General features: G+C 46.9%; 2 protein-coding genes, 1 long non-coding RNA gene and 1 other non-coding gene across 5 annotated transcripts; all 4 read left to right on the forward strand.

Moving 5' to 3' along the window:
• The first annotated feature begins 2,094 nt into the window (after window positions 1–2,094).
• LOC127296614 (uncharacterized) lies at window positions 2,095–4,775 on the forward strand. Of its 2 annotated transcripts, none has more exons than XM_051326775.2 (5): window positions 2,095–2,344; window positions 3,120–3,194; window positions 3,274–3,346; window positions 3,428–3,493; window positions 4,364–4,775. In XM_051326775.2, the coding sequence occupies exons 2-5, from the start codon at window positions 3,163–3,165 to the stop codon at window positions 4,430–4,432; spliced, it is 240 nt and encodes a 79-aa protein (XP_051182735.1). In that variant the 5' UTR covers window positions 2,095–2,344; window positions 3,120–3,162; the 3' UTR covers window positions 4,433–4,775. The 2 variants fall into 2 exon arrangements, with proteins under 2 accessions (XP_051182735.1, XP_051182734.1); XM_051326774.2 differs by having other exon boundaries at window positions 2,096–2,344; window positions 3,136–3,194.
• A 205-nt stretch (window positions 4,776–4,980) lies between these two features.
• LOC127296615 (uncharacterized) lies at window positions 4,981–7,684 on the forward strand. The gene is made up of 3 exons (XR_007848583.2): window positions 4,981–5,296; window positions 6,141–6,243; window positions 7,283–7,684. It is a non-coding gene; the product is annotated as an uncharacterized lncRNA (long non-coding RNA).
• A 7,669-nt stretch (window positions 7,685–15,353) lies between these two features.
• On the forward strand, window positions 15,354–16,585 carry LOC127349125 (putative cyclin-dependent kinase F-2). Its single transcript, XM_051374906.2, has one exon. It carries the CDS (start codon window positions 15,424–15,426, stop codon window positions 16,540–16,542), a length of 1,119 nt encoding a protein of 372 aa, XP_051230866.1. The 5' UTR covers window positions 15,354–15,423; the 3' UTR covers window positions 16,543–16,585.
• Window positions 16,586–17,889: 1,304 nt separating this feature from the next.
• Window positions 17,890–17,961, forward strand: TRNAM-CAU (transfer RNA methionine (anticodon CAU)). Its single transcript has one exon. It is a non-coding gene; the product is annotated as a tRNA-Met (tRNA).
• The last annotated feature ends 275 nt before the right edge of the window (window positions 17,962–18,236 follow it).

An 18,236-nucleotide genomic window follows, 5' to 3' on the forward strand; every position in this document is an offset into this window, starting at 1 on the left:
TTTCTGCTGTTTTTGGTTTTAGAAATCCTAGTAAGGAAATATTCTCGGAATTGGATGAAATCAACGCCCAGGGTCCTATTTTGCCACGAAGCTTCCAGAAGACCGAAGAGGAGACGAAGTGGGGCCACGAGGTGGCCAAACCATAGGGTGGCGCGGCCCAAGCCCTGGCCGCGCCGACCTATGGTGTGGGCCCCTCGTGACGCCCCTTGACATGCCCTTCCGCCTACAAATAGCCTTCGTCGCGAAACCCCCAGTACCGAGAGCCACGATATGGAAAACCTTCCAGAGACGCCGCCGCCGCCAATCCCATCTCGGGGGATTCAGGAGATCGCCTCCGGCACCCTGCCGGAGAGGGGAATCATCTCCCGGAGGACTCTACGCCGCCATGGTCGCCTCCGGAGTGATGAGTGAGTAGTCTACCCCTGGACTATGGGTCCATAGCAGTAGCTAGATGGTTGTCTTCTCCTCATTGTGCTTAATTGTCGGGTCTTGTGAGCTGCCGAACATGATCAAGATCATCTATCTGTAATTCTATATGTTGTGTTTGTTGGGATCCGATGAATAGAGAATACTTGTTATGTTGATTATCAATTTATATCTATGTGTTGTTTATGATCTTGCATGCTCTCCGTTACTAGTAGATGCTCTGGCCAAGTAGATGCTTGTAACTCCAAGAGGGAGTATTTATGGTCGATAGTGGGTTCATGTCTCCGTGAATGCGGGAAGTGAGAAATCTCTAAGATTATGGATGTCTTTGTGCCACTAGGGATAAAACATTGGTGCTATGTTCGAGGATGTAGTTACTGATTACATTACGCGCAATACTTAATGCAATTGTCTGTTGTTAGCAACTTAATACTGGAGGGGGTTCGGATGATAACATGAAGGTGGACTTTTTAGGCATAGATGCATGCTGGATAGCGGTCTATGTACTTTGTCGTAATGCCCAATTAAATCTCACAATACTCATCATAATATGTATGTGCATGGTCATGCCCTCTCTATTTATCAATTGCCCAACTGTAATTTGTTCACCCAACGTGCTGTTTATCTTATGGGAGAGACACCTCTAGTGAACTGTGGACCCCGGTCCAATTCTCTTTACTGAAATACAATCTACTGCAATACTTGTTCTACTGTTTTCTGCAAACAATCATCTTCCACACTATACATCTAATCCTTTGTTACAGCAAGCCGGTGAGATTGACAACCTCATTTGTTACGTTGGGGCAAAGTACTTGGTTTGTGTTGTGCAGGTTCCACGTTGGCGCCGGAATCCCTGGTGTTGCGCCGCACTACATCTCGCCGCCATCAACCTTCAACGTGCTTCTTGGCTCCTACTAGTTCGATAAACCTTGGTTTCATACTGAGGGAAAACTTGCAGCTGTACGCATCACACCTTCCTCTTGGGGTTCCCAACGGACGTGTGCTGTACACGCCATCACCGGCCAAGGCAGCAGCCAGGCGGCTTCGGCGCCGCCGCAGTTCGACGACGACGGCTCCGACGACGATGGCGGCGACTACACGGTGTTCTACCGCCATTTCGGCATGTAGAGCGCCGTGTTTTTATATTTACAGTTGTATTCCCCTAGCCGAATTCGAAATATAGTCGAATTCGGCCTCTATGTATGAACTTCGCCCTCTATATACTAAATATCATTAAATTTAGTCTAAATTCGACCGTTTTATACCGTAGTTTGTCAAGTTTCCGTTTTTTCAAATTTAGATCGCCGTCTTCGCCTGAGATCGTGGCTGGGAAACTACTACCCCACGCTAAATTTACGTCCAATCCGAACGTAAATTTCCCCAGATTTCGGCGTGGGGAGGGCAAACGAGTGGAGATGCTCTAACAAAAGGCCAACGCCATTTGGATTGTACTCCTTGGTACTCCTTGGTAACACCTTTTACTACACCACATTTTCACACATTGGATGTTTTAAGCCTAGTGGCACTCTTTTTTTCAGATGCTAGTGGCACTCTCTGATCATCACACGAAAGAAGCAAAACACGTCCGAACCGAACTCGACTCATTGCCGGTTGACGCGCGGCGACGTGGGCCAGCTGCGAGCCTGCCAACAGGCCCAGATCATAGATCGGTCGTCCTCCTGAATTCCTGAAACAAACACACATCTGTTCCCTGACGACGCTGCCGCGCCTGAGAGCCGCCACGCCGCGGGCAACCCGCCCCCCGCACCGCCACGCCGCGCGCAAGCCGGTAAGAGGGCGACGAAGGATCAGCAGGTCCCGCAGCGCGGCGCGCGACCCGGCAAGGGGAGCAGCAGCCACCAGGCCGGTGACCGCGAGCAGCGGCTGCCGGAGCGTGGGGCTCTGCAAACCGCACGAGGTCAGCAAGTTGCCCCCCCCTCCCCCTTCGGCTTTTACTGTATTTATTTTCCAATTTGGTGAGATTTGATTTTGATCTGATAGCCTGTCAGAAACTTCATACTAGTCAGTTAATAGTTGCAGCACGTTTTGCTTCTAACATGTTTATCCATCTAAACCCAACCCATATTTGGAGTATGGCAAATACTCAAATGGGCTGCAACCGTAAATTTCATTCAGATTTCTAAAACAAACTCGAGTCACAGTCCTTGGAAGGAAGCAGCGGTTATGGAGGGACTTTGCACATGGTGGCACCTCGAATTCTCTGTATATCGACTGCATTCTTTAGATAACACAGCTTGCATTACATGTCGCACGGGTAGGGACTGTCTGGTGGACATGTCTACCTAACTGTCTGGTCGATATGGATTTGTTGATTGTATTAGATAATAGGTAATTCATTCATCTTTACTTCCTGGAGTACCCAGGTACTAGTGATGCTAATTGCTACAGAGTTGTGTAGTTGTGACTTATCTAGTTTATTGAGTATGAATGTTATTTCTAATAGCTTACAATTTTTTCATGTGTTTTTCCTTATTTTGCTATATCGTGAGCATGAGACTCGAGCACCATACTAGATGCTATGTACTTTTGATATGTTTATTTCACAGCTTGATTGTAGCACACCTGGTGAAAACCGGGTACCGATTCTCGTTTATTTCTGGATGTGCTTTGTTGATAAATTTATGTTGTATGGAGGATAGCTTCTAGCTTGATTTAGAATGTTCATCTAATAGGGCAAGCTATCTGCAGGAAGCAGTGTAAAGCTGTTTGGTGATAATGGAACCAAAGCATTCTGCTGAAATGTCCAGGTACAACATCTTGACCGTCCTTTAGCAAAAATTGCATCGTAAGGATTTCGATTCATTGTATAACAGAAACGATCTGCAGGCATTTGGACAAGCAAAATCATGCCCTAATGGAAACATACCGAGCAATGTCCCATGAGTTGCATAAACTACAAGTGAGCCTCAAATACTGCTATGCTTTTATTTAAGTAAAATTTTGTACTGATCAATTGCTATTATTTTATATTTATATATAGGTTGAAGAGGAAACAATCATGCAGAAGTTATATGAGCTGATGTCTGTGGAAGGGCTTCTTCCAAAGGTACATTACTGGTGCTATTGTTCTGAATTTGGACTGTTTTGTTGGAGCTGTTGAGCATAGTATCATTTACCATTAAATTAAACCTGTGAATTTTATGTATATACAGTACAATAGAGTGCTCAGCCAACAGTTGAAGTTTCACTAATTACTGTAATATACAGTGCAGAATATTGATGATAAATTGAGAAGAGAATGGGGAATGTGATGTTTGGAGGAAATAACCTGTTATACTCATAGCTAAATGGTACAGTTACTTATTTCCCTATATTGGTTGAGCCTTTTTATCGTGAGTTGGAAAAATAACTAGCAGAATAACATTCTTTTGTAAGTACGGGTCGTCTGAAAAAAATTAGAATCTATTATTACTGAACATTAAGTGATATAACTGAGAATATACAGTAACTGAACTAGAATTGCTATCAGCCATTTTTTTGAGTTATGCATCTTCTATTGTTCAAACAATTTGGCATCCATATCTACGACTAAAAAAATATGCTGGCAGAACTAGCATATTCTCATATGACTTTTCCACGGGTTAAAGCAGAAGTAGTATTTGTTATAAGCCATTCTAAATGTGAGAGCTAATCTCAGAACTCTGTACCTGTATGTGTGTTCACTCTGCAAAGAGAATTGATGATTTGTTAAGAAAATTCGCTTTCTCCACTTATTTCATGCATTCATGAACTTAAGACCATGAAAAACTTGTTCTCACGAATGTTGTTCAATATCTCGTTCTTCTTATTTTTGCTTATTGTGCTCATACTGCTTATTTAGTCCACTTTACCGTCTTTGGCACCTCATACATTAGGCAACCAACTTCATTTCATGCTGCTCTGCCTCATTTAACCTCTCTCCTCATTCTTAATGCAGCGCAAGACGGAAAGGCAGCCAGAGAAAGCAGGGGAATCAACACAGGAAAACGAAGAACAGGAACCATAGAATGTTAACGGTGAATCTGTGATATGATATTTCATGCGGTGCAAGTTCGGCTGAGCAGCCATGGCCCAAGGCTTGCAAACACTGCTTTTGGATATCCGCTCTAATAGACATACAGTAGAGAAAATGTGTCTCGATTCCCACAGTTGGTGTGCTCTGTTATCGTCCAAATGCACTGTTGAATCTGACTATTGTTTCGTGAGGATCCGGCAGCTGACTCTAACATGTTATATCTTACATGCTTTTGATTCATCTCAACGTTTTGTGTTCTGAGATGGGAATCCTGTCGAGCTAGTAGTTTATTCGTAAATGCTTTGGAAAACTTGGGGCGTGACTAACTAATGAATTTCTTGGATGACTCAATATTAGTATGATCTGGTTTGTTTGAAAGTTGACATCATGTCAAATGTTTAACAGACCAGGACATGCTGTCAAATGTTTAACAGACCAGGGCACACTTTTATCGTTGCTATATTTGCATTTACCTTCACTTGGAGCATGTGACTTCCGAAGTTCCAGAGAGATAGCATTGGCCAATACTCAAGGCCTCGTTCGGTGACAGAGTTTTTAGAAGTGTTTGGGCCGGTTTTGGGGTGTTTTTTTGGGGCCCAATCAAAACACCCGAAAACACCTCAAAACACGTTTGGGCTGTTCGGTAGGCCGGTTTTGGCCCGTTTAGGCCCGACGAAACTCGGCGAAACCCGTCGGGCTGGAGTGGAACTAAAACGCTTCACCCCCCTCGCGTTTTCTCGCGGCTGGCGACGAGGGCGACGCGGCGACGAGGCAGGAAGACGACGCCGCGACGCTCCTGGCGCCGCCGGCCGGGAGCTCCTGCCGCCGCCCCTCATCGTCAAGCTTGATTCCTTTGTAAGAACGCACCTCATCACCTCCTCTCTCATGTACTAGTCGTTCTTGGCTTGTCTGCGGCTAGGGTTCTTGATGTGAGATCTGTTCTTGGTTTGTTTAGTTCTTGGCTTATCTAGTAGATTCGGTTGATTCCTCTGTGAGATCCGGTTCCTCTATGTGATCCTGTTATAGGTACTATTCTTGACTTAGATTCAGAGAAATTTGGATCAAAGAATCCAATGGGAGTTCAATTCCTATTTTGCCCAATCGGATACACGGATGCTCCAATTGCGTCTGTGTCCTTTGCTATTCTGATCACAAGAGCAGAACAGGAAGGGTCACTCTTGAATGCAGTCGACCCAAAGAGATGAATCAAGCCTTCGGCAAAAATTCCTTGTACTGCATATATAACTCGTATGTAGCTACAGACTTGGCAGAATATGTTCCTTGTACTGCATATGTATGCTCGTATGATATGGTAGAACTACTTGTAGCTTAACTAAGTTAAGTTGAGCAGGACCTATCTGATAACTGTCAAAAAGCCTGGTGATTTATGGTGCTGGGTGCTTCACTGTCGTTTAACTTTGAAGCTTTGAGATTTGGACAGCACAACCAGTAGACTCGATATTCCTCTTTCCTGTAGATTTTTGGTTAATGGTTGCAGTTTTCAGGCTTAAAATAGAAACAATGGCTCTTGTCGTGTGTGCATGGTTATGCAAGTTATGAGTCCAAATCTGTTTGCACATTTTAAAAGACTCTGCCGATTTACATTTTCGGTCCCCAGATTCTCAAAAAATAGTCTGTTCAAGATATCTCATGTCCCCAGACTATACTGTATTGATATCAAGTGCAAATGTTTTTTCAGAAAGGTCCTGCCGCCGCCGACCTAGAGCTCCTGCCGCGCCCCTCCTCTCCGTCAAAGCTGGAGTCATTCCTGAGTACCATCCACCCCGCCGCCTCCTCTCCCTGTACTTCTTGATGCGCCTTCTTTTTGTATTGGATACAACTTTCATGATGAAGTCATTTTGCAGTATGATCATACATTTATCTTTACTGAATAGACCAGATATATGCTAAATATAAAAAATGATCTTTTCTGGACACTCCTGGTAGGAGCAAGTTTCCTGAACTTGATCCCAAGGCTCAAGTCCACTATGAGTGAGTTTCTGTAAACATTTTGGATAAACATGTAGCAGTGACATGGGTTGTTTTGCCCTAGGACAATAGCTAAAATTAACCACAAACATTGGCATGGCTTATTTTGTTTCTTCAAATTTTATCATAGTAGCATTGGAGTGTGCAGAGTTATTTTTTCTTCAGCAAACTTGATCATATGAACATCGTTTGTGCATGGTAGTACTGATTGAAATCCCAATTGTATGTTCGTACATGGAATCGAGAAACTAGCCACTGGATACAACATCACATGAGGTACTGATTCTCTTCTCGAGAAACAGTGGAATGTAGTTTTTAGGTCGGCTTTGTTGTGATATTAGAATCTGGATTCGTCTGGCCACGTATTTCTTGCAGTATCATGTAAACGCTATATTGTAGGCAGAGGCATCAGACGATATAATGTGAGCTCTCTGCTGAACTTTCTCCAAAGTTACTAGTAGCAGATTATTCCGTCTGTGAAATGTATTGCCAGCTAGATGAAAATTCTGGAATTGCCAAGATATGCCTGGGACATTGTAACAAGATGTTCTTCTTCCTGTTCGTGTTATCTCAATGGTCAAAAGTCATCTATTTATTTGTATAGACGTGGTTAGATAAAGTTGCTTTCATTCCGTATAATTTTGGTTTTACTTTTTAGCATTAGGACACAATTAGTTGCTTTTATCTACATGCATCTACTCATGCATTGGATCATCAGTTAATGCCTGCAAAGAGATATTTCATCCACTGTTTGCTTGATGTGCTTTTAATATACCTTCCTATCATGCAGTGTTATGAAAGAACCACCATAGTTTTCTCTTTTTTTCACTCTCAACTTGTTTATTGTTGCAGGGTACATATTGATGAGCACGGCTTAGAGAAAACTTATGTTCATGCTGCCCTTTTGCTCTGCTTGAAGTTGTCAGAGACCATGCCTGAAGATATTTACTGCTGGCACTTAGCTGAAATAATAGTGGATAATTAATTGTGTAGCAAGTCTTTAGCTTCGGTGCCTGAAGATATTTGTTGTTGGAACTGAGCTGAAATCTTATTTATTTGCTGTTAAGATCTGAGCTGAAACCTTATTTATTTGTTGTTGGAACTGAGCTGAAACCTTATTTATTTGCTGTTAAGATCTGAGCTGAACCAATGATTGAAGATATTTGATGTTAAATCTTATTGAATTTGTATTTGAAACACTGTACCAATTATTGAATTTTTATCTATTCAATGTAATTATTGAATTTCTATCTATTCTAGTGTGTTAAAAAAGATCATATTTTTATTTGTGATACAAGTTTAGTTTAAACTGTCAAAAAAGATTGTTTTTTGATCCATTTGTGTTGAACACACTTGAATACATTAGTTTGTAAAACCTGCGTTCCAAACAAGTGTTTTGGATGAAAAGGGTTTTGTAGTGTTTTAGGTAGTGTTTTGGGTGGTTGGTGTTTTCACCCAAAACACTCCTCAAAACACCCCTAAAAACTCAAAAAACCACTGGCACCGAATGAGGCCTTACTGGAAAGCTGATCCAGTGGGTAATCGAAAGTTGTTCTCTGTTAGCCTCTGTAGAGTATGTTAGGCTTCAGCCGTCTCTATGTATGGAATTAACACTAGATGCCTCTGTAGAGTATGTTAGGCTTCAGCCGTCTTTTGTTTAGCTGTGAGAGGGCAAGCGAGGTGTGGCATGAGCTGGGGCTTTTCTCTAAAATAAAACAGTATCTAAGAAACGAACTGTCAGGATCGGTTATTATGGAGCAGATTTTATGTTCAGAAAAGAGGATGCTCGCTGTGTTGAATCAAGTGGGTTTGCAAGAAATAGTGGCTGTTGGCTCTTGGTATATTTGGTGGCAAAGAAGAGAAGTGGTGAAGGGTGAAAAGATAAGCCCGGTTATGAATACAGCTTCCTCAATTAGAGCCTTGACTGCAAATTATGGGGTTGCTTGCGGGCCATCAATAGAAAAAGAGTATGGTTGGGACAGACTGCCTAAAGGGAATTTAAAGTTGAATGTGGATGCTTCGTATTATCCAGATGGCTCGGGTGCGGCGGCTGCTGTGTTACGCAATGATAAGGGAGAAGCGATCGCCGGTATAGCTTGTCCTTTGGGAAATATGCAATCTGCTACATTTGCGGAAGCAATGGCGCTATTTAAGGGTCTCGAATTTTTAGAGAATCTTGGCTGTTATGCTGCTTATATTGAATCTGATTCTACAGAAGCTATTGAAGCCTGCAATGGAACTATAGATATTATGGGGCCGTATTCGGCTATTCTAGCTGATTGTTTCCAAAAGGCGAGTTCGATGGAGATGGTGAAATTCAAATACTATAGAAGAGAAGCAAATATGGTGGCACATCATTTGGCAAAAAGGGCTTATGAGACAAAGAGCAGTATCCACTGGAGGGATCATCCCGCAGATTTTATTTTACCTTTTGTACTTAAAGACTTGACTTTGCTCATTGCGTTGTAATCGTTTCTTTGTGTGGTGGCAGCAAGTTCCAGACGCACTCTTTTCCTTCCAGGGTACCGAAGGGGGCTGGAAGGTTTTTAATGAGGCGGCTTGCTTGCCTTAATATATATTATGCTTTCAAAAAAAAACACTAGATGCATGTTAGCCTTCTGACAGAGCAGCTTCATAGTCACAACGATAATATCAGATTGATCCATAGTCCCTAGTTTGCAGCGACCATAACCATGACTATGGGATCCGATAACCCTATGACTGTGAGACCAACAGGGGGAGGAACCCCTGTGGCATTTTGTTAAGAAGGTGTGTGACACACACGTCCACCCCATGGGTCGAACTCGAGCTGCTTGAGAGGTGCCACTGCGCTCTAATCACTAGGTCAAGAGCGAAAGAATTAGCCATATCTAGCCGGTGTTAGAAACCTAAAACTAAAGCCACACAAGTGGTATTACATGGCAGTATGGCACTCAAGTAAGCCCAAGCAACAACAACTAGCTACTCAATACTTCTTTTGAAACTTCCAGGATTAGGTACTACAACATCAGGCGAAGCCAGGTGAAGCATCATCTTCATCTCTAAGAGATCTCCCTAGCATCCACGATCCTCATTGTGTGATTTAATGACTGTGCAGATTCAAAGATGTCAAATGCAGAACTTCATCGTGGACCAAAAGAATTACCTTATGACTGTTAGATGTATATATCTGTATATTATAGTTTCCCCATATATTAGGGGGCTTCCTGCATATTTCCACCTGTACATGTACTATATATTGTAGCTTTTGGCCCCCTGGTAATACAACAAGCATATTGTCCTAACATGGTATCAGAGCAAAAATAATTGATCCTCTAGTTCCCCGGCCGACGTTGCTTGTTCCTCTCTGTCCGTCGCCGGTTCGTTCCCCGTCTTCGATCTGAGTTGGTCGATCTCCTCTTCCTCCGCCCAACGCTCGATTCCAAAAAGATTCCCGGCCGTCTGCCTCCGCTCGCCATCGGAGCTCGTCTCGTCCTCGCCGGAGATCCACTCCCCGACGCCTCTGCTCTGCCTCGATTCCCCAAGGCCGTCCCGCTCGTCCGCCTCGCCAGGCCATCGCCTCGCCCACCCTCTGTCGGACGCTCCCTCACCTCGATCAGCGGGAGGCCGGACGCGGCTCGATCTCTCGTGACGTCCAGCTTACGTCCCGCTCAGCTTACGTCCCGCCCGCGTCCGCCCGCCCGACGCCGCCCCCTGGTCGGTCGTGCGTGCATCGACCCCGCCCGATCTCGAGCTTGGTTCGATCTCTTTGCGCGTGGCCATGAGTTGACTTCCAGCTGAGAAAAAAAAAGAAAAAAAAGCAAAAAAAAAATACTGTCGTCGGCTGTTGTTACCCGATGTCTTCTTCCGCTGATCCCGCCTTATCTTTGGGCCTCCCTTCGGTACTTGGTATTTGTCCGCTGCCTCCGTGTATGATGGCTAGCCATTCTTCGTCGCCGTTTGCGGCCTCTTCACGCGACTCTGCCCGCGCTTCACCGACTTTTGTGGCCTCTTCATGCGGCTTTGCCCGCGCTTCGCCGACTTCGTCTACGTCGGCCCCCCGCTCTACATCAACTTTTGCGGCCTCTTCTCGCGGTTATGGCCGCGCTTCGTCGACTCCGTCTACGTCGGCCTGCCGCTCTACATCGACTTTCGCGGCCTCTTCACGTGGTTATGACCGTGCTTTGCCGACTCTGTCTTCATCGGCGTGTTGCTCTCCGTCGCCCCCTTTGGTGGCCTCTGTGCGTGTGGCTGATAGCTCCTCGTCGGCACCTGATTGTACGTCGACCTCTCCAGTCGCGCCCCTCTCTGCGCATGAGATAGCGCAGCTTCACCGCCTGCTTGATGCTTGGGATTCCAGTTTATATCAGCAACCTCGCGGTCCGAGTCTCCGCCCTCGTCCTCATTGCACCTACTGTGGCAAGGTTGGCCACACTTCCTCCACCTGTTGGACGCGGGATCCCAGTTTACGTCAGCAGTTTCAGGATCGTCAGCGGGCTGGCTCTTCAGGATCTTCTGCAGTTGCACTCTCTGATTAGGACATTCTCAGGGGTCTTCGTGGTCTGATCGCTACTACAGACTCTTCCTCGCCGGGCGCTGCTGGTTACGTGGATCGGCTCTTCGGCACCTGCGCGACCACCAGTTTCTACACAGTCAGGTACGTCCCCGTGGTATCTGGATTCTGGAGCTTCCTTTCATATGACCTCTGAGTCTTCTATTCTGTCTGCTCTTCGGTCTCTTATTTCTCCTGTCCGTGTTGTCACGGCTGATGGTACCTCTATTCCTGTTTCTAGCAGAGGCACCCTTTCTACTCCCTCTTTCTCTGTCCCTGATGTTTCTCATGTTCCTCGCCTTCAGATGAACCTTTTCTCTGCTAGCCAGCTCACCGATTCTGGTTGTCGCGTCATTCTTGACGCTGAGTCTTGTGCGGTTCAGGATCGTCGCACACATGCCCTGGTTGGAGCTGGCCCTCGTAGTCATAAGTCTCCGGGGCTTTGGGAGTTAGACTGGCTTCGTGTTCCTTCCGCTGCCACTCCATCTGCCAGTTCTCCTCCGATTGTTGCCTCTGTCACCGGCTCTTTTCAGCAGTGGCATCATCGTCTTGGTCACCTTTGTGACTCTCGCCTGTCGTCTTTGGTTCATCGTGGCCTTCTGGGGTCTGTCTCTGGAGATGGGTCGTTACACTGTCAGGGCTGTAGGTTAGTCAAACAGATTCAGCTTCCTTATCCTACTAGTGTGTCTGTCTCTCAGCGACCGTTCGATTTAGTCCATTCAGATGTTTGGGGTCCGGCTCCCTTCGCTTCGAAAGGGGGCCATCGATACTATATCTTATTCATTGATGATTTTTCACGGTACACCTGGGTGTTTTTCATGCACTCTCGCAGTGAGGTGCTCTCTATTTATCAGCGTTTTGCGGCCATGGTCCGCACTCAGTATTCCTCACCCATTCGCGTGTTCCGTGCTGATTCTGTTGGTGAGTATATCTCCCAGCACCTTTGTGGTGTCCTTGCTGAGGAGGGCACCCTCGCTCAGTTTTCTTGTCCCGACGCGCATGCTCAAAATAGCGTCGCCGAGCGTAAGCATCGTCATCTTCTTGAGACCACCCGTGCTATGATGATTGCTTCTTCTCTTCCGCCACATTTCTGGGCTGAGGCTGTTGCTACGTCGGCCCACCTCATTAACATTCAGCCTTCCGCTGCTCTACAGGGTGGCATTCCTCTCGAGCGTCTCTCTGGTGTTTCTCCAGCCTACTCGACTCTCCGTTCATTTGGTTGCGTCTGCTATGTCCTTCTGCCTCCTCGTGAACGCACCAAACTAACCGCTCAGTCTGTTGAGTGTGTTTTTCTCGGATACAGTGATGAGCATAAGGGCTATCGCTGTTGGGACCCCGTTGGTCGTCGGATGCGCATCTCTCGTGACGTCACGTTTGATGAGACGCGTCCCTTCTATCCTCGCCCCACCTCGGGTACTTACCCGGTGGATGATATCTCTTTTCTTCTTTTTCCGGATGCACCCCCTGCTGTTCCTCCTCCCCTCCCTCCTACTTCTGATGCGCCCCCTTCGGCGCCATCCTCTCGTTCGTCTAGTCCACCTAGTACTCCTCGTTCTCCGGCTTCGGCTCCTTCCGATGCTGTCCCTTCTTCCTCTTCTTCTGATGGCTTGTCTTCTGCAGATGAGCTTCCCCCTTCACGGCATGTGCGTCAGTGTCGTGCTCCAGCTCGTTACTCTCCTAGTCAATATGGTCTCTCTGTCGTTTCCGAGCCGACTTCTTATCGGGATGCCGAGCGTCATCCTGAATGGCAGCTTACCATGGCTGAGGAGATCGCTGCGCTTGAGCGCACTAGCACTTGGGATCTTGTTTCTCCCCCTTCTGGTGTTCGTCCTATCACGTGTAAGTGGGTCTATAAAATTAAGACTCGCTCTGATGGATCTCTTGAGCGCTATAAAGCGCGTCTTGTGGCTCGTGGCTTTCAGCAGGAGCACGGGCGTGACTATGATGAGACTTTTGCCCCTGTGGCTCATATGACTACTGTGCGTACCCTTCTTGTTGTTGCTTCTGTTCGTCGCTGGTCTGTCTCCCAGCTTGATGTTCAGAATGCTTTTCTTAATGGCGAGTTGAGTGAGGAGGTTTACATGCAGCCTCCTCCTGGGTATTCTGTTCCCGATGGGATGGTTTGTCGTCTTCGATGTTCTCTCTATGGTCTCAAACAGGCCCCTCGTGCCTGGTTTGAGCGCTTCGCCTCTGTGGTGACTGCTGCTGGTTTCTCTCCTAGTCTTCATGATCCAGCTCTTTTCGTTCACACTTCTCCTCGTGGACGTACTCTTCTTCTTCTTTATGTTGATGATATGATCATTACTGGTGATGATCCTGAGTATATTGCCTTCGTCAAGGCTCGTCTTCGTGATCAGTTTCTTATGACTGATCTTGGTCCTCTTCGCTATTTTCTTGGCATTGAGGTTTCCTCCACTTCTGATGGCTTTTCTATCTCTCAGGAAAAGTACATTCAGGATCTTCTTACTCGTGCTGCTCTTGGGGATGAGCGCACAGTCGATACTCCTATGGAGCTTAATGTTAAGCTTCGTCCTACTGATGGTGATCCTCTTCCTGATCCCACCCGTTATCGCCATCTTGTTGGGAGTCTTGTTTATCTTGCTGTCACTCGTCCTGATATTTCTTATCCTGTTCATATTCTGAGTCAGTTTGTCTCAGCTCCTACCACTGTTCACTATAGTCATCCCCTCCGTGTTCTACGTTACCTTCGTGGCACGATCACTCGTCGCCTTTTCTTTCCCCGTTCCAGCTCTCTCCAGCTCCAGTGCTATTCAGATGCTACGTGGGCGAGTGATCCTACGGATCGTCGTTCACTTTCTGCTTACTGTGTGTTTCTTGGTGGTTCGCTTGTTGCTTGGAAGACGAAGAAACAGGTCGCAGTTTCCCGTTCGAGTGTTGAGGCTGAGTTGCGGGCTATGGCTTTGTTGATTGCTGAGGTGACTTGGTTACGGTGGTTGCTTGCAGATTTTGGGGTCTCTGCTACGACACCCACTCCACTTTTGTCTGACAGTACAGGGGCTATCAGTATTGCACGTGATCCGGTCGAGCATGAGCTGACCAAGCATATTGGTGTTGATGCTTTTTACACACGTGCTCAGGTGCAGGATGATGTTGTTGCGGTTCATTATGTGCCTTCAGATTTGCAGTTGGCGGATTTCTTTACGAAGGCACAGACTCGAGCGCAACATGATTTCTTACTCTCCAAACTCAGTGTTGTGGATCCACCATGAGTTTGAGGGGGGGTGTTAGATGTATATATCTGTATATTATAGTTTCCCCATATGTTAGGGGGCTTCCTGCATATTTCCACCTGTACATGTACTATATTTTTTTTTTTGCGAATCACCTGTACATGTACTATATATTGTGGCCTTTGGCCCCCTGGTAATACAACAAGCATATTGTCCTAACAATGACCATCTTTTTGTAACCTTAAAGAAGAGCTGTTTCGCAATTTTCAAATAGGCCAACACATAGCTGCTAACCCCACAACAGGCACATTAGGCATACTATTTTTTTTTTTTTTGCAAATTTTGAAAACCATGAGGAAATTTAAGAGAAATTGCGAGGCCTGTATGGGGCCCACATGAAACATTGACAATACTCAATGCATATTTATCCGTTGGGCGCGAGAAAAATAAATGGTGAATGGTTTCCAACTCCTCATAAAATCTCCACTTTTAAATCACCTTGCAACTCCCTTTTGCTAATATTATCTTTCTGAGATTTAGATGAGGTATTTTTGGGAATAATATTATGTTCATAGATTCTAGGTAGAGTTGTAGCATAAATAAACCCCCCCCCCCCCCCCCCCTAATTTTTCTTTTGTGTACATGGACTGGTTTCTTGGCCGCTTTCGAGAATGAAATAACAAACGGTGGGTTTTCCCCCTGTCCACCTCGGAAAAAATATTAGTATGTTCATAGATTTTGGGCATGAGGCTTGCTCTAATCATGGCTCCAATTACATGATAAGCTCATCCATGACTGCCTGACCATTACCAGTAGGCACCGGCCAAGCTACTGAAGCTAGTACTCCTTCTGACTGCAGTTTTCCACCGCCATTGCCACATGACGCAATCCGTCTCCCCGAGCAAGAAAGACGCGTAGCGTACGTACGCGCGCAGGGTATGATGATCGATTTGGAATCCGAGACTGTACTGTGCAAAGGAAAAACGCAACCGCCAAGAAAGAATTAGCTCTCGGGCCCACTTGGCAGCCACACTTTAATAACTTAACTGAATCCGATAGCAGTTCAACTTCAACCTGGGGAAGAACACCCATCGACGGTTTGCGCGTTTCAGAGTGAATCCGACTTCGAGCTGAAGTCGCGCTCTCCCTAAGCTATATATATGGTCGCCGATCCATGCCATCTCCACCTTTGCCCATACCATCCCCTCCTCCCTGCTTCCACCATCTCCACCCTGCCCATAGCCAGCCAAGCCGTCCGTCGATCCAGCGCCATGGCCGCCTGCAAGCGTCCCGCCGCCGTCCTCGACGCCGGCCACGCGACGACCACCCAAGGATCATCGGCCGCCTGCAAGAGGAGCCGTCACAGCGTCAGAAGCTCGGATGAGTACGAGGAGGTGGCCCGCCTCGGCAAGGGCGGCTTCGGCGTCGTCGTCCAGGCGCGCCACCGCGTCACCGGCAAGACCGTCGCCATCAAGTACGCCGCCGAGCTGGAGCAGGAGGCCAGCTTCCTGCAGGCCTGCAGCGGTAACCCGTACGTGGTCGGCTTCGAGGGCCTGATGCGCGACCACGCCACCGGCGGTCACTGCCTCGCCATGGAGTACGTGGCCGGGCCGAGCCTCCACGCCTTCTTGTGGGAGAGGCGCCGCGACGGGCCGCTTCCGGAACCAAAGGTGCGCGCCTTCATGTGGAAGCTCCTGACCGGGACGAAGATGATGCACGACCGCCACGTAATCCACCGCGACATCAAGCCGGCCAACATCCTCGTCGGCCAAGACGGCGAACTCGTGAAGATGTGCGACCTGGGGCTCGCACTCCACATGTCCGACTCGCCGCCCTACTCCCAGGTCGGCACCGTCCCCTACATGGCGCCGGAGATGCTGCTGCACAAGCCGGATTACGACGCGCTCGTGGACACCTGGTCGCTCGGGTGCGTCATGGCCGAGATGCTCACCGGCAAGATTCTGTTCCACGACGACGACGACGACGACGGCCACCAGGACCAGTTCGACGACACAACCCACATAGTCCAGCTCTGGAGTATCTTCCGAGTGCTCGGCATGCCCGACGACCGGACGTGGCCGGAGTTCAAGTCCCTGCCGCTCACCGCCAAGTTTCAGCAGCTGCTACCCGGGGGCCTCAATCACAACAGGCTGCGGGATATGTTCCCTCAAGAGAAGCTGTCAGAGCAAGGATTCCAGGTGTTGCAAGGGCTTCTCACCTGCAATCCCGACAAGCGACTCACGGCGGCCAAGGCGCTCAAGCACCCATGGTTCACTGCTCCTCGTCCCTCTGTCGCCGCTGCAAAGGCTGAAGCTTTGCCGTTGCGGAGAAGGAAGACGCCGGGCTTCTTGGTTGCACTAGCGGCGGCATTGAAAGCACAGCAGGTGTAAAACTTGAAGTTGTGCTTGGATGATCGATCCATGTAATTCCTTGATCGAGTTGTAAAGAAACGATATGACTGTTTTATGCAGAATAGCATTGTGTTATATTGTACTGTTTATTTGGGAGAAAGTAATAGATCTGCTCTGTTCATGGCCTGAACGTTGTATTGTTCAATTAGGAAATTTAACTTTACTCTTGTGCTTATATGCTCGCATGTCCCCTACATCAAGCCTAGAGAACAAATCATGTCTGCATTATGGCTGTTCACTAGTTTATGCAATCGAAAAGAGAACACTGAAAGAGGCGTTGGAAAACAGAGTATACCCCATAAGGTAGTTTCAGTTTTAGCAAGAGAGACCCAGACCATGAGTAGCCTGTAGCCCTGTAGGAGAAGGGTTTGTTGAGATCCTAGGGTTCCCATGGTGGTTCTATCCCGTTCATTGGGCCGTTCCGGTCTGCTGACCACTTGCATTATGGCCTGCAGCTCCATCATGTCAAGGGCTTGTGCTTGTATGATCGATCCATGTAATTCCTCGACCGAGTTGTAAAGAAACGATAGACTGTTTTATGCTGAATTGTTTCTTTCCAGAATATGTGTGATTGTACCGTTTAACTGGGAGAAATTAATAGATCTAGATGTACGTATATACCCTGCGCTGTACCGTTCATAAATATACTCTTGTGTTACATGCTTGTATGTCCCCTCCATGACACTCCTGCATCATTGTCGTTTACTACTTTCTGCAATGGAATTTTTGAAGAGAGCTTGAAAACAGTGGTAGTTTCAGTTGTAGCAACAGAGACCCAGACCATGAGTAGCCTGTAGGAGGAGTGCTTGTAAATATCGCAGATTGACATGGTGGTTCTATTCTATCTCGTTCATATAGGGCCGTCACAGTTTGCAGACTACTTGCAGAGTTGCAGTATAGATCGAACTGTTAATGTTAGCCTGCAGCTCCAGCGCCATTAAAAAAAAAGGATCATGCAAATGGCCAAGGTTCTGTCGTCAGTCGTCGCCGCCGCCGACAAGGCACATGTTGATAACCTTCACCGGCGCAATCGGATGGCGTTTTGCAGACACGCTCGTACTGAAACTATAGTGCAGATCATCGGATATGCATCGTTCCAGTTTCTAAACCTGAAGTTCGAAGCAGAGGCTCCATTTTACCCGTGGTTTGCCCCTGGAGAGCAGAAAATAGAGCACAGTAAGTAGTTCCTGAAGAACCAGCATTGAGTAAGCAGTTGAAGCCTAAGATTGATCAATGCACGGACGATATTACCATCTGGGAAGGAAGCACTAAACCTTTCTGGACTGTTATAAGGAAGTTTGTTTCAGGAGGATTACAACAAGAAGAATCAGAGTGGCGCAGCGGAAGCGTGGTGGGCCCATAACCCACAGGTCCCAGGATCGAAACCTGGCTCTGATATATTATTTTTTTATAAATTTGATATTTTCTGCTAAATTTTCATTTAGGTTTCGATTTTCTATTGAGACAACGTTGTTGTATGTTGAGCTTTTCTCCCTTAATTCTCGTTGCTCTGTTTGTCCTAATAAATCATCCCTGCTGAATTCCTTGCAATCATCATCATCAAGCTGAACTGGTTATTATTGTGTTGAAAGAATGACCTGAATCAGTTCTGAACTAAACGTGCGTGCGTGCTTTGAGATTCGTGCTGGGTTTGGTTTAGGGCCTCCGATGCA

The sequence above is a fragment of the Lolium perenne genome, chromosome 4 (genome assembly GCF_019359855.2).
Source record: "Lolium perenne isolate Kyuss_39 chromosome 4, Kyuss_2.0, whole genome shotgun sequence".
NCBI lineage: Eukaryota > Viridiplantae > Streptophyta > Magnoliopsida > Poales > Poaceae > Lolium > Lolium perenne.